Below are 15,985 nucleotides of genomic sequence, written 5' to 3' on the forward strand. Positions count from 1 at the left end.
ATGAAAAAAAGAAGCCAGGATATTCCAATCAAATCGAGAACGTTTATTTTTATTTTTTCAACTTTGATCGTAAATTTTATCAGTAGACCAAAATCAGACATTTTTGAACTTTTAATTTTTTTTTGTTTAAGAAGTTTTTTTCTCTTTGACGCAGGTGTTCAGGTATCGTCATACAAATAAGTGTCATATCAAGAAAAAAAAACTTGTTTGTTTGATATCCGTTATTTTATGGCCTTGATATTTATCCAAAAAAAAAGTCGATCCAAAGTTGTCAAATTTTGTGAATACCCCCAAGTCAAAATTCATTATTCAAATCCAAAATTGATGAAATTTTTTAGCATTCAAGAAAAGTTGAACATAGCAACTAAAAGATTTATAAAAGGCTAATCCTTCAATACGAGAATCAAATCAATCAATCCTTTTGGACCGCCCGCTTGTTCTCTTCATTCACATTTTATACATTGATTCCATTTGATAACCAAAAAAAAAAAACATTTATTTATATGAAATCTGGTTATGAGAAAATGAAAATTTCATCTCGTTTGATTACATTGGAAAGCCAACCAACCATGCATCCAGGCATGCAATCAACCAATTCATTCATTCAATTCAATTCACACTATACATTTTTTTTCGTTACTATGATAAACAATATGTGCTAGATTTTGTTATCGGTTGTTGGCGAATATATTGGCGGCATTTGTGTTTTTCAAGAATTTTCCAAGAATATTGAATTGACCGGAAATTTTTGGGTATTCGTATGTTTGAAAAACAAAAAAAAACGCATTTTATCATACAATCGATTGAAAAATGTGACTAGAATCATATAGTTTTTTTTCTTCATTTGTTTTCCATATCCCATTTTTAATTTTATGCCTTAGGAAACATATGGATACATGCGAATCATTTCAATTAATCATTGAATTATTATCTAATTCGTACCAATTGTGTAATGAGTTGAAAAAAAGTTAAACAAATTTGTTCAATTTGATAGATATTTTCAGCAATAAAAAGGTAAACCATATATAATATTTTCATGGTCGAAATAATAGGAAACTCAATTAATGTCGAAACACGCATATACAGAATCTCAATTTCGTAGAAAAAGATATAATTGAATAAACCTTTATTTAACTAAGATAAAGTCTTTTTTTATGATGATGAAAAAAATAACAAACTTCTATTTAATAATTGTTTGAACTAAACTGTTAGTGACCATAGTGGCCACTTTCATTATATTTCTAAGTTTTTTTTGTTGTTTTTGTTGTTGTTGGATATTCTGAATATTGTCAAGTCATTCATTTATAATTCAATCATTTAGTTTAATCATTGCTTTTGGAAGAATTTTTTTTCACACAACAAAAAAAAACCTATGTTTAATTTGGCGTTATTTTGTTGTTGTTTTTTTTGGTAGGATCATCATGAATAAAAAACAGAATGATGACAAGTAAGATAAAATGTTGAATCTTGAGTAAACAAATATCCGATTGCCGAATTTTGCATGCGAATATTAATTGCAATGTATGACAAACAAAGAAAGAATGTAAAACTCTTATTTGAGCAATTCTTTTAGCCGTTCTTTAGACTAATATTATTCACTTTCAGTTTTCAATTAATCAATTAAATGATAGTATTTGATTAAAACAAATGAAGATAATATATTTGAACATAAGCACGTATGTGTTCAAGTGTGTCCAATTGATGATGATCATTCTCATTCTCATAACTACTATTATGATCAATATGAACAAAAGCATCACACTAATAATATCATCGAAACATAATTTGTTAATACATTTTTCGACTACAAATGGATTGAATTACAACAGAAAAAAGTAACAATGTTAAAAATATAAAGCCATTGTTTGATGGATTGATAAAGAGAAAAACCAAATAATTTTCATTCTAGCCGCATAACATCCAATAAAGAATACAATTGAAGACTATTGAAAACAGACATGTTTTTGTTATATTGATTTTCTAATCATTCAATCGAATTCAAATTATAATAAAATCATTCTCTAAAAACATAAATATTCAAACATTTACACACACACAAAAAAAACAAACAGTAATTGTCAATCTTTTTAATCGAAAAAAAAGAATAATCAGCTAGAAAAAAAATTATCAAACAACTACTGTATTTTACTATTTCATGAATTCATTTCATTGATTTGAATGATTCATCAATGAAAGTGGAACTCTGTTTGCTAAATAAAATCACACATTCCTTACTGAAATTATAGTTTTTCATCAAAAAAATATACTTCAGTCATCAATGTGAATGATAGATTTTGAGTGAGAAATTTGTCGTTGTTGATTGAATTAAATTGTTTACTATGAAAAAAAAGTATGTTGTAAATGCTATTTTTCCTGAATTCCAATCATGAATTTAGCTACAATTCAGCAATGAATAGATGATCGAATTCGTTCGATTAGAATCGATTGATGAAATATCATCTAACCAAGCTGAATGAAGAATTTACATCCATTCATTCAATGAATTGTAAAGCAATAAATTGTCAAGAAAAAAAATGATAGAAAACTAACAACAACCGATTTATGATATTGTATAAGAATGATTAAGAATGAAATTTATTATTATGATTATTATTATTTTCATTGTGTACATCAATGTAATGAGATTATTTTTTTTTAATTCAAAATTTTTTCATGACTTTTTTAATCAATGCTAAACGTTGTTTATGTGCTTCAGTGATCAAACATTTTTTAGGACCACGATTCATTGTCATACCAGTACCACCAGCATTACTACCGGATGCTAAACTTCCACTATCGGAAATATGTGAAGTACCAGAGCCTGCGGCTGAATTTTGTTGTTGTTGTTGACCAATGTTAGATGATGAACCACTTCCAACGCCACCACTATAAACACCCACAACTCCATCAACACCAAATCCTGGTATCCACATGTTCCAATTCATATCTAATGCTAATTGAACATCTTTTACATCTAAATGATTTGATTTTCGATGTTTAGCCAGCATACATGCTTGTGAAACTAATGATTCGATAAAATCATCGGCCAACGATAGTAGTACATCTTCAACTTCTTCTTCCAATTGTTCATTCGGATCTACTTGTTCAACCAATTCTTTGAGTCGTTGTTTGTCCAAGGCAACTATAGGAGGAGGTGGTATCGGTGATTTTGATTCATTATTTTGAATATCCTTATTGTTTTGATCTATCGCTTCGTTATCCATTTTTTGTTGACCATTAGTGGTTGCAGTTGAGGATTTGTTTGTAAATGTATTCGTTTGTTGTAACAGTGCAGTTGTTGTCACTGGTGGCATATTTGAAAATGAACTGGCATTGTTTTGATTGGAAAGAATTTCCGTTTTTACCATAACCATCGGTTGTGATTGATTGGGAAGAAATTGTTGTTGTTGCGTGTTCATAATAGGTGCTCCAATCATAGGATTTATCTGTTGTTGTTGTTGCTGCGGTTGTTGATGACCGAAATTACCGCCATGGATCATTGTACCCTGTTGATGAGCAGAAGCAGCTGTGGTACCGGGCGATGGATTTAAAATGAATGTTGTCGCACCACCAGGTTGTTGATGTGTTGATTGTCTCAAACCAGGATTCAAAGATAAACTGATCGGAATGGTAGCATTACTTTGTGCACCATCATTTTGTTGTGATGAAGACATTTTATCAAATTCGATCTTTTAAAATAATTGAAAAGGTAAACAGTAATCGTTAGCAAAAAAAAATCAATTTAGATAAACTTACAACAATCAGCTGATGACAAATGACAAATGATTTCAACAGAACTCAAACAAACAAAAAAATATGTCAGCGTGTGAATCAGGCCTGATGGAATATATTCGTTATTTATCAATAAACATTGAATTCTTGTCAACAGATGGCGTATTAGGCTGGAACTTTTTTTGATTTTGTTTTTGATTTTGGAATTACAAAAATTATTTTTTGTAATTTACCAAAGATGGCTTATGTTAGGTGAAATATTTTTTTTTGTCATTTTATATCCATTCCATCATTATACTTATATTTAGATGACATTTCGATCGGACATACCGTTATATCAATTTTTTTCTATTAAAACTATGCTTTATATTTCAAAAAAAAAAAATTCTGATTTTTATTATTCCTATGATGATTATGATGATAATGATGACATGCTTTTGCACTTTAAATCCTATATCATTTCCCATAGCTTTTGAGACATTTTTTTTTAAATATCAATTTTGTTTTATTTTGTAAGTAAAAATAGGTGAAGTCTTTAACATTACAAACACACACAGTAAATTTTCCTTAATGGAATGGGATGGAATGGGATGTGATTGTATGTATGTTGAAGAATGAAATTCTTTCTTTCTTTTTTTTCATGTTGCCTAAATGATGTGATCATTCATTATTAGCGTTGACATCAATTGCCATTATATGTGTGCGGTTAACCAACAAACATTTTTCTTTTCTTTTTTTTTGTTTCACTCACTATACTACTCAATGTGTCAAACGATTTTTGACACACAGTACCGACATACCATTGATTTTTCTTTGATTATCATTATATAATGTTGATGATGATGATCGGTATGTATAGTTTGTCATCATCAGAATGATACTAAAAAAAAAGTCAAGTGAGTCGAACCGGTAAATTATGAATCCATTTACTATTTTTTGAATCTAAAACAAGGGTAACTATCATTTTCAATCTAATCAGCGAACATCTAAAACAGAAATGGTAGTTTTTTCAAAAAAATTTCATTTGATTATGTATTTCGCTTGAATTATCAAATGTATGCATGTCTTCTGGATGAAAATTCAACATTCTCGATCACCTTAACTTGAAAATTTACATAAAAACTCAGGATTCTTTTTTCACACAAACATGTATTCTCTTACAGATGAATGCGTTCAGTATGATAAAGTGGTCATGAATTTTGCAGAATAATAATAAAACTACTTATGATCGAAAAATTGTCGAAAAAATTTGCAATTCAAAAATCAAAAATGTCAAAATTAATCTTATTGAAGTTATCAAAAAGTGTCATTTGGGTTAGAAATCCAAATAAAATGAATGATAACAGATTGAGAAAACTTCTAAAAAAAATCTTCATAGTGATGATCAATAAATCTTTATTTTGACCAATATAATCTGGTGGCCATCCGATCAAGAACAGATTGTAAATTTTGACAATTTGCGAATTTAGTTTTTTCTTTTTTTGGATTGATTCTGTACAAATTATTATTACATTTGTTTTGTCCAGTACACCTGAATCGACAATTGATTTCAAATTCTGTGTTTTTTTTAACATCCATGACATTTGATTTCTTTCTTTTCTCGATTGTCGACTAATGACTAATAATATTGGGATCACAGTAGAAAAAACCATTACAACAACAACAACAAAAGTCATTCTATGTCTAATCTCATCAAATATTTGTTTGTTTTATTTTGTTTGAATTTGGAATTTGAAATTTAAATTTATTTTTTTTTCAATTGTCAAAAAATTTTTTAGGTCTAAATGTTTGTCATTACGGTGGTGTTGTGGCCACATTTGGACGACATTTTTTTTCGGTAACGGCTGTTAAACGGATGCTCTATTCGAATTCTGAATTCCAAGCCTGAATTTGGTCAACAAAAAAATGGTCATCATCATCATTATGATCATCTTCATCGAACAAATAACAGAATTTAAATTTTAAATGACCAAAAAAACTTTTATTGTTGTTGATTCGAACATTGAAAAAACATTTTTAGATTTTTTTCTGTTGTCGTTGTTGTTCGGTTAAATGATAATAGAAAAAAAACCGACATTGATTGAGAACATAAACGATTTTTTTCTTTCTTTTTTGGTTGGACCGCGATATGAACGAATCGACACATTCACTATTTTGGACTATTTTTTTTTCCTTCTCGTTTTTTTTTGGCATATCTTTCTGGTTTGATTCTGATAACACACCAAACCACAATCAGCGAGGCCGCCAGGCTTATTCAATATTCGGTTTGCTTGCTTGATTTGCGGTCTTTCATTTTTCAACAGTGTGAACAGAGAGAGCGGTTATCAAACCAGATAATGATTATTTACCCGACAAGACCCGGGAATTTTGTGTGTTAATGTGTGACCACTATTTTTTTTTATTCGTATAGATCCTTACGCACACACACACACACACACAATAGGTCCAAACCTTAATGATGGTGGACTCATAAAATGGGATCGAAACCAAAAAAAAAAAAAAAAAAATTTACACTTTTGGCTATGGGATGCTTTTGCTTGAATGTTTGATCTTATCAGTCGATGACCATATATAACAGAAGCAGCACAAAAAATATATTCTTTTATCGTTTTCTATATTCAGAATGACGTTGATGATTATGATGATGATGATTATGATGATGATGATGATGACCATGATGGTGTCAATGTTAAATTGAGCAAACAAAGTTCCTTGCTTGATGATGCACAGGCTCTCTTTCTTCTTTTTTTTCGGTCATTATTATCGCATACAACCACAAAATACAAAAAATAAAATCCAATGACAAAAGATAGATTTCATTGCATCAGGATTCTATGATGATGATGATGGTTTTTTTCAAATAATTTAAATTTTTTTTTCTATTTTGATTCGATAGAAATTTGGCCCATGTATATACGTGTATTGGGTTAAATCAGTCTCAACGACAACAACAATGATGGCAGGAATTTTATTTTGGTTTTCTCCATCCATGATATACCTTGACAAAACCAGATGTTACCGAAAAATGTTCACAACAATATGTACAACTATTGATCGCACATATATTACATTACATATATCGATTCGATTCATTCGATCATCGATAATATTGGATATTTTTATGAGAATTATGAAAATTAATAAACACAGCAGTTGGTCAGAACTGGAATAATCGGACTTTAATATTATTTTCAATGAAAAGAAGAATCCGGAATGAATGTTCTCTTTGTTGTTCGGGTGATTCTGTTGATTATTAATGTTGTCACATTGTTTTCACATTGATATCAATTGATTCTTTATATTGTTTTCTCTCTGTTGTTGGTCATCATCATCATAATAAATATATTGTCTCTATACTTACTAATTCAAGACTAATTTTCTTTTCCTTTTTTTCTTTCAATTGTATCCTCTTGATTCTCTTCTTTATGACAATCTTTTGTCTTTTTTTTTTCTTGTTCTTGTTCAAAAGTCAGAATCAATAGGGGAAAGGAAAAAAATGAAATTTTTTCTCATGAATGCATGCCATTCTATGTTTTCAATTGTGATGTCAATAACAGATCGATTCGATTGGTTGAATATCATACAGAGTAACATGATAATAGTCTAAATAGTCAATTTGTTCCAACCAACCAACCAACAGAAAAAATGTATAGCTCTTTTGTATGATTTTCACTTGTGTGTGTGTGCAAGTGTTTTTAGTTACAGAATTTTTTTTTCGGTGAAAAATATTATTAAACATTGGCCCAAACAGACAGATACTGCTGGAGAATTCAATGAACAAGAATCGATTGGCCAAAAAAAAACTCAAGTGTCTCACTTTACTCGATTCCAATCAATGTTATTTTGTAAACTAAACAACATGCAACTTTTTGACCGATCAGAATATATTTTTGCAGCCTTTTCGAACTTAGTTCATTCTTTTGTTGTTGTAGGAGAAGAAAAAAAAGTCACACATCTTCATCATCATCATCATCATCACAGCTAGCGAATGTAATTGATTTTTTTTTCTCATTTCATTTTTCAGGCGCCCAATTCTTGTTGTTGTCATTGAATTTGATCGTCAGTTGTTGTTGTTGTTGTTATCAATGTATATTGAATGTGATGACATATACCAAATGAATTGTTGTATATCATCGTTCACAATATATATCAATTTACACTTGATTCAATTCTATTCAATTCGATTCATTTCATTCAAGAAAGTTTTTTCGATTCGTTTCGATTGAATGGAATGACGCGATTACATGACCAACAATTTTTTTTTCTTTTCTTTTCTTTTTTTTTTGCCCAAAATTGAATATATAAGTTTGTATGTTTGTGTCATGAACATTGTATGAATGTTGTTACGGTGCATTTTTTTTGGTGATCCAAAACAAAATTTGCATATTTGGCCGCCTTCGATTCGTTCATTCAATTATGTTATCAACAACGACAGATACTGCAATATCATCATTTGCATGAAGTAGTTATACCAAAGTACAATTTGAATGACAAAATGTAAGAATCAAGAATTTGGAAAACTTGAACTTGGAGTGAACTTAATTATAAAATGTTGAATCAGACCAAGTGAATGAATGAATGAATGATGATTTAGGATAATTAATTTTATAAAATTACATAATTAAAATACAACATTCAATCGTTGACTGTGAAAATTGGAATTCTTCATCGGTTTATTTTATAAAGAAATGAAAGACCTTTTGGAAATTGCTAATTTTTATTTAAAATTTTAAAAGTATTTCGGCTACCGGATGAATAACTTTCAAGTTTATTTTTTCATCTGCTGATTGAACCTAAATATTTTTTCAAGAATATCAACAACAACAAAAAAAACTCATTATAACTGTTATATGAAGACTGTTTCATAAAAATATTACGAAACCTTACGGCTATATTCTTGTTTGTCCTATGTATATCCAGCATGAGTATATTTATTATTTTTGATATTAAAAAATGTAATCAATCAAATAGGCGAGAAAAATATTTTCAATATTTATTGCTCGTTTATAATGATGACCATGACCAAAAATAATGTCTTCAGGGTATTATTGCTGGCCATTTCCGTTTGTTTATATGGCCAAATATATCATTTTTTTCAGTTGTTGAGGACAATATATCTGTGATGGTCATAATGATGATGATTATGACCAATGGCCTCAATGCCATTTTCATATATATGACCGTCATATAACTTGATCTCAGGTCCGAAAAAAAAACCTTCCTGAGCTAAAGGACATAGAATATTTACAGTTTTTTTTTCATACTATCTTTTTTTCTGGTTTTCTTTGGTTGTTGTTGATGACAGCAATGGTTGTTGTGTCATCGATATATGATCATTAATACTGAGTTTTTGGTACTTAGTATATTCTAGTTTTTTTTCAGGGCGTCATAAATCATCATGTTATTTGGTCTGTCTGTGTGTGTGTTGTTGTGTGGTTTTCGCTTGTTTGGCTACCGATTCATTTGACAATATTAACTTTCACACAAAAAAATAAAAGAAAATTGGAAGATCAGATTCAATTTCTATTGATCATCAATCACAAAACACTGATTCGATGAAAGCATATCCGATGATGCAACCGGACGCAGAATATAAGAAATAAAATTCAAAAAAAAATGAAAAGAAAAAAGATTTTCTTCGACCATTATTGATTTATAAATATTTTTTTTGGTTTTGTTTGGCAAACTGTCATCATGGCCATTGGCCAGTTAGATGTCAACCAAACGACCAAAAAATTGTATTGTCAATGATGATCATGATGATGATGACGAATTATGTAAATGAGATGATCACACTGGGAAAAACCTGATTATGATAAATCGACTTTTGTTGCCTGACTTTCTTTTGGATAGTGAACAACGGTTTCTATAGCAAATCAAATCTCCTGTGTATGTGTGTCCTGGTCAGCTTTTGAATAAAATGTAATGGTCATCTTTTTTCGTTCGTTTTGTTCATGTGATGATTAATAATTGTTTGGTCTTTTTATTTCGGGTTTTGGAATATTGAATATTTTGGCCAAAAGAAAATGAAAAATGAAAAATCTATTCCAAACATCATCATCATCATGAACCAACTGGGACTTTTAGTTTACGAGTGAAAAAAAATGTCCGAAATAGAAAGATTGTCTCTTAATGATGATGAATGATGGTGAAAAAAATAAAATAAAAAAATAAAAGGGTCTAACGGTTAGACTCTAACCGAATTATCATAGTAGCCGAATGCATCCATGAAAATCTCGGGTTCCAACTGAGATATTCTTTACAATTTTTGTCATTTTTTCGTTGTCATTCGGTTTGAAGCTAAGATTTCATAATAATAATATCTAGAGAAAAAAAACTAACACTCACCGATTTCAAATTTTGATTTTGATTTTGACACATTGAGAAAAAGTGGAAAACGGATTCCAGACCTTTTTTTTTTTTTGATGATGGTGTTGTTTCCGCTTGTTCATTGCCAGTAAAGAAAAAATATGGTTACCAGCAAAGCAAAACAAACAAAACAAACAGACGGTTGGTAACCGAAAATAATAATAATAAAAAACTAACAACAGGATCGATTGTGTTTGGTTGGTTTTTTCGGTTATATACCCGATCATATCCGGTCGTGATTTAGCATCAATCAAACAACAGTTTTAATTTCCGTTTCTATCATCATATTTTTATTCAATTTTTTTTTTTTTTTTTTGATTGTCATAAATTTTGACAGGAATCATTATAATCATCATAGAGGTGCGTTTAACACCCGCTATTTCATCAACCTTTGCATTTAATGGAGAAAATATTCAAAACAAAAGAATTTTCAAATCATCTGTGTGCGTTCATCATATTGATATTTTAATTGGGAAATTTTACCACAAAACTGTTTTTTGCAGGATTCATTCTGATTCTACTGAAAAAGATGTAAAGTGTGTGTTCTTAATGGTGATCATCATCATAATCGCCTTGAACAAAGTGAAATGAAACAAATTAATTAATTGATGGTCAAAAAATATGAAAGATTCTTTCAAATTATCAACCAACAACCAAAAAATGAATACAATAACTATTTTTTCCGATGAAAAGTAGAATCAGAATTCGATAAATATAAGTTAATTTCTTTGAAATGATCGAGACGCACACAAACACACATTCTATTCTATCCTATTCTATTGAATCGAGTGCACTCCATTAGTAACTTAACAAATTAAATACATTTCTTCAACCACATACACACTCATACACACATGCATGGTAATGGATGAATGAATCCAAATGGAATCAGAGAAAAAAAAATCACTGAATGAGAAAAAAAGGCAAACTCAGGCCTTTTGTCACCAGTAACCATTTGGTTAAATTGTGGAACTAAATGATGATGATGATCGTCATCATCATTCGAGTGATTTCCTGATTCAATAGAAAAAAAATAGAAAGAAAAGATACTTTTTTTTCTCTCTACAATTTGAACAACAACAAAACAAAGCAAAAAAAAAGTTAAATTGAGATAATGGATGCTGGCCCTTCGTCATTGGATTGCTTTTGTTCATCATCATTATCATCATCATCATCGGTTATTCGCTTATTACTGTCATTTCAACTCGATTTTTGTTTTTGGTTTCTAAAGAGAGAATAAGAACAAATTTTTGATGGTACAAATTGCATGTGTGCATAGCACATCCATTCATTTTAACCGAATTTCGCAGAAAAAACGATGACAAAGAATAAGCAATTAATTGGACCACAAAACAGAAAATTCGTAAAGTGAAGTGTTTTTGTGGATTTTGAGTGAATGTCGTTTGAATACTTTTAATGATGATTGTTGTAATTAGAAATATTGTGTATATTCATTTCAAATGATAAAATCTTGAACCAAAAAAAAAAATGTTTTTCCCATATCTCATATCACACACTTTTTTTGTTTCCAAGAAACCATCATAGCTTCTCCACATTATATATGGTTTTTCCATTGATCCCATAGACCTTCTTCATCATGTATACATGGTCATTATCAATCTGTATTTTTGTTGTGTTGTTGCTGTTTTTTTTTTATCATCATTATGTTGTTGTTGATCTTTTGGTTTGTTTTTTTGTTCATTTCTATAACGTTCCAGAGAAAAACAAAACAAAAATCGTGTTCTTTTTTTGTTTTGTTTCACGAAATGGTCAATGAAATTGAAACGATAAATGACCAAATTTTCTTCATTTCTTTTGTTTTCCTATAATAAAAAACAATCGTTATGTCCATCAATGATGATTGTTATATGTTATAACAAACAAAACAAAAAAAAAAGCACGTGACTAATCACATGATCACGTATTCATCAATATTGGGAGGGTATTATATTTTTTTTTACAAACAACAAAAAAAATAGAAAGAAATTCTGGTCTAATGAACAAACTGTATATAAAAAAAATGGACAAAATATGATGCAACATTAACTTGATTATCATTCATTCATTCATTGATGATAATGTGATGGTCATCATCGTTTCAGACAAAAATAGCCATATAACATCATAAACTTATATCCAAATCATGTTTTTTTTTATTTACAGCTACACTTGTAATGAATAATATCATCATCATATAGCGAATGATATAAATATTGAATTATATTCCAATGATTTTTGTAAAAAAAAATTTACACATCTCATCAGTAAATAACCATATTGAATTCCCATTTCAGATGATAATATGGATTGTTTTTTCTTACCCAACATAGAATCGAGGGTAAAAGTAATAAAAAAAGAACAATATTTTTTTGTTTTGGTTTTGGTTTTGGTCATCACATTGATACTTTACACACACACACACACACACACACACACTGGTCATTGATCATTGATGGATATTTTTTTTTCTCCAATCGTTATTTGACAAAAAAAGTGAAAAAAAATAAATTAAAACCGGATTTCCATTCAAACAAAACAAAAACATATCCCCATATAAATCCAGTGATCAATATTTTAGTGGACATTTTGTTCATTTTCACTTTCTTTCTTTTCTCGATTATTGTCATTTGTTCGATTGTTGTTGTTGTTGTTATTGGTGTTTGGATTTTTGGGGATTTCCGTCCAGAAGATGTTACAATTTTCTCTCTTTTGAAAAAAAAATCATTGATTTGATAGATGAGCTACACAGAAGCAAAAAACACAAGTGACCACAATGATGTTGACATGTTTCCGTTTTTTGGATTCTGTTTTTTTTTTTTTTGTATAAAATCCAAAAATCAAACTTGATTAGTTTGCCTTTTGCTTGTATAGCTGTCTATAAGCCAAAATTAAAATGGCGCCCAACAAACAAAAAACAAAAAAAATCTGTGTGTGAACACATTAATCTTGGTTGATATGTTGACCGTGTTTGTGTTTTATCGAAATAGTCAAGTTTAGTCAATTTTATAAATTTGTTTAGGGATGTTTATAAAACGGCAGCTTGTATTCAATCGTTAATTTTATTAATTGATAGTTGTTCATTACAAGAATCATTACAATTTGTTTGTTACTATCAAATTTAGCAGTATGATGTTGTGATGTTGTTCAAGTTTTAATTAAAGAAAAATTTACTTTTCATCAAGAATAATTAATCATTTTAATGATAGTTCAGAAACAAAATTCAAAAAACCAAAAAAAAAATCGGTCTGTCTGCCTAAATATCACTAGGGTTATAAAGATAGTTAGAGGGTTAACTAAGATAACCATAGAATCAAAAACCAAAATGTCATTTGGTAAATGGAAAAAAGGCAAATGATTCTCTCTCTTAGTTTCATTAATTCAATAAATATACTTTTTTTCGGGTTTGTGGTTAGCTGATTGCGGTTTTTTTTTGTTTTTTGGTTTCTCCAGTAAGATTTTCGATAAAGAATCATCACAGAGCTAAGAGTTTATCATCATCATCATCATCAATATTATTCCGGTTAATCCTTATGCCCAGAATGTTTATATTTTATATATTTTCACTAAGTTTTTACACAACACATAACACAGTTTCATCACATTATTGATGCTAATTTTAATCCTATTAGAATGATGATGGTTTGTTTATTTCTCTGTGTGTGTGTGTTTGTGTATGTTTACTCTTTATCAAATCTATTTCATTTTCTGTTGTCAGGTTTTTTCAGTTCTGTTTTGGTACCGATAAGAGTTGGTTCCAGAAAATAAAATATATTATTCGGGTATGACTTTGGTGTGGTTAGTGGATTATAAATTAATGCTATCAATGTTTTTGTCTTTTGTGAATACATGTTGCTCTGGCCTATTCCAGATTGTGGTATTTTGGCATCGTTATCAAATCGTTATCAGGTTTGTTGTGGTTAAATCGATGGTTTCAAAAACAAAAATCTGACACATCATTTTCACCAATTATTAATTAGAGTTAACTTTCTTTTTTTGGACAAAAGTTTATTCGAAAACGAAATAAAATATTTTTTTTTCTTTCTAACGGATGATATTTTGACCTCTTTTGACTATTTCTACCCAACCAAAAAAATAAAATAAGGTCAACGTATATTTGAATCAAATGTATTGAACAAAACCACAGAAAAATCATTTTTGCTTTGTTTTCTTACACACTTTCGATGACCACGATTGACATGTTTTAGATGTGTGTGCGTGTGTATGTAATCAATGCACTATTTCAACCCTTTTGACCTTATTATTTTTTTTTCTTTTCAAATGAACATTCAACTGGAAATAGTTTAAATAGTCAAATGAACGTGTCAAATGAAAAGTTTTTTTACTGCTTACAAATTATCACCATCATTGGCTTTTGTTCTCTGGTTTTGATTATTAACTATATTCAAGTCTGGTTTTTATATGGATTTTCAAACTTTGATCATATGACCCTCTTGGGGCTATATGAATTTCCATATTTGAAACTGGCCACTGTCCGAAAAAAAACAAAAATGGTTGAGAAAATCTGTTCGAATATCATATGTGTGTGAGCATATGATCACAAAAACCGAAATGATGATGATGATTGAACGAACGGAAGTGTCTGAAATCAAGCATGATTTAAATTGATCGATTGATCTGATTGTTATTCATGAAAACAAAATTTTATTTATGAAAATGAATTCAGATTGACCAAAAGAAACTGTTAAACTTTGATGATGATGATTGTAGTTCATTCATCAAATAGACCCGTTATTTTGATTTATTAATTTATCATCGGGTTGATTTTTTTTTTTTTTTGGTTGTCGGACAATTCATTTTTCATAAATGACCCAAACAACTTATGACAACTTCTGTTTTTTGTTCTTTCTAACCCTATCCAAAACTACCTGTAAAAAGTTTTTTATTTCGTTAAATTTTTTGAATGATTTTTTTCGAATGTTGACTTTCTCACAATTTTTTTTTTGGTTTTTGGTTTTTCATAACAAAAATTCAAAACTAAGTAGGGATCCATGGAAGAAAATATTGCACACTTTGACCATTTGTCACAATTGTTTTTTATTAATCAAATATGAGCTTTGAGGATTACACACCATCACACAACGACGATGATGATTATGATGATGACGACCACCATCATTACACTATCATTGTAATAATAATAATAATAATCGGTAATAAGCACGTGTCGTCACCGTTATATATATTTTTTAACGGTTTTTGTTTATCTATAACCAAAACTTTATTAACACGTGTCCGAAACGGTATACGTTCGTCAAAGCCACACACACCAACCAACAACGAAAAAAATTGGAAGAGAGTGCGATCTCGGATATCAATCTGGTGCTATCTTATCTTCACCATCCATTGGTTCATTTATTCATTCATCTACATTGGTTCATTGATCCAAAAAAAATCAGCAGCAGCGTGTGGTCATCAAAACAAAACCTAGAATCCAGAAAAGTTGATTCAAAAAAAAAAAATTGAAATCGATATCACCAACAATGACTTTTGGTGATTGATTGCGATATTGAAGCAATTCCCTTGAAGATAATCTTCATCTTCCATTCCCCCTCATCATCATTGATAACATTGGAAATTGGGGCCATTCTAATGTTGTAATATTGAATTACAAATGAAGTTAACCACCAAATGTTTCAACAAAAAAAAAAACAAAACTCACAAGTTTTGTTCTTGCTTTTTTTCCAACGTTTTTGACCAAAGATATTTTCGATTTGATTATGTCCATATAAGAGAGAGAGAGAGAGAGAGAGAGAGTTTTGGTCAAAGTAATTTGATATGACCCAAATGTTTCCTTTTTCGATACGTATGTGAGAAGAGACGCTTTTTTCAATTTCACTGTATGTTCTCACAAACAAAATAACCA

General features: G+C 29.5%; 1 protein-coding gene across 1 annotated transcript; it reads right to left on the reverse strand.

The window, feature by feature from the left end:
• Positions 1-2,559: 2,559 nt before the first annotated feature.
• Positions 2,560-3,905, reverse strand: LOC113791530 (uncharacterized). Its single transcript, XM_027341320.2, has 2 exons — positions 3,757-3,905; positions 2,560-3,689 (listed from the first exon to the last, which is right to left on the reverse strand). The coding sequence occupies exon 2, from the start codon at positions 3,672-3,674 to the stop codon at positions 2,661-2,663; it is 1,014 nt and encodes a 337-aa protein (XP_027197121.2). The 5' UTR covers positions 3,675-3,689; positions 3,757-3,905; the 3' UTR covers positions 2,560-2,660.
• Positions 3,906-15,985: the final 12,080 nt, after the last annotated feature.

The sequence above is a fragment of the Dermatophagoides pteronyssinus genome, unplaced genomic scaffold, assembly GCF_027571235.1.
Source record: "Dermatophagoides pteronyssinus isolate colony J.1.1.1.1 unplaced genomic scaffold, Derpt_VIB-CSIC_2022.12 sq0015, whole genome shotgun sequence".
NCBI classification, from domain to species: Eukaryota; Metazoa; Arthropoda; class Arachnida; order Sarcoptiformes; family Pyroglyphidae; genus Dermatophagoides; species Dermatophagoides pteronyssinus.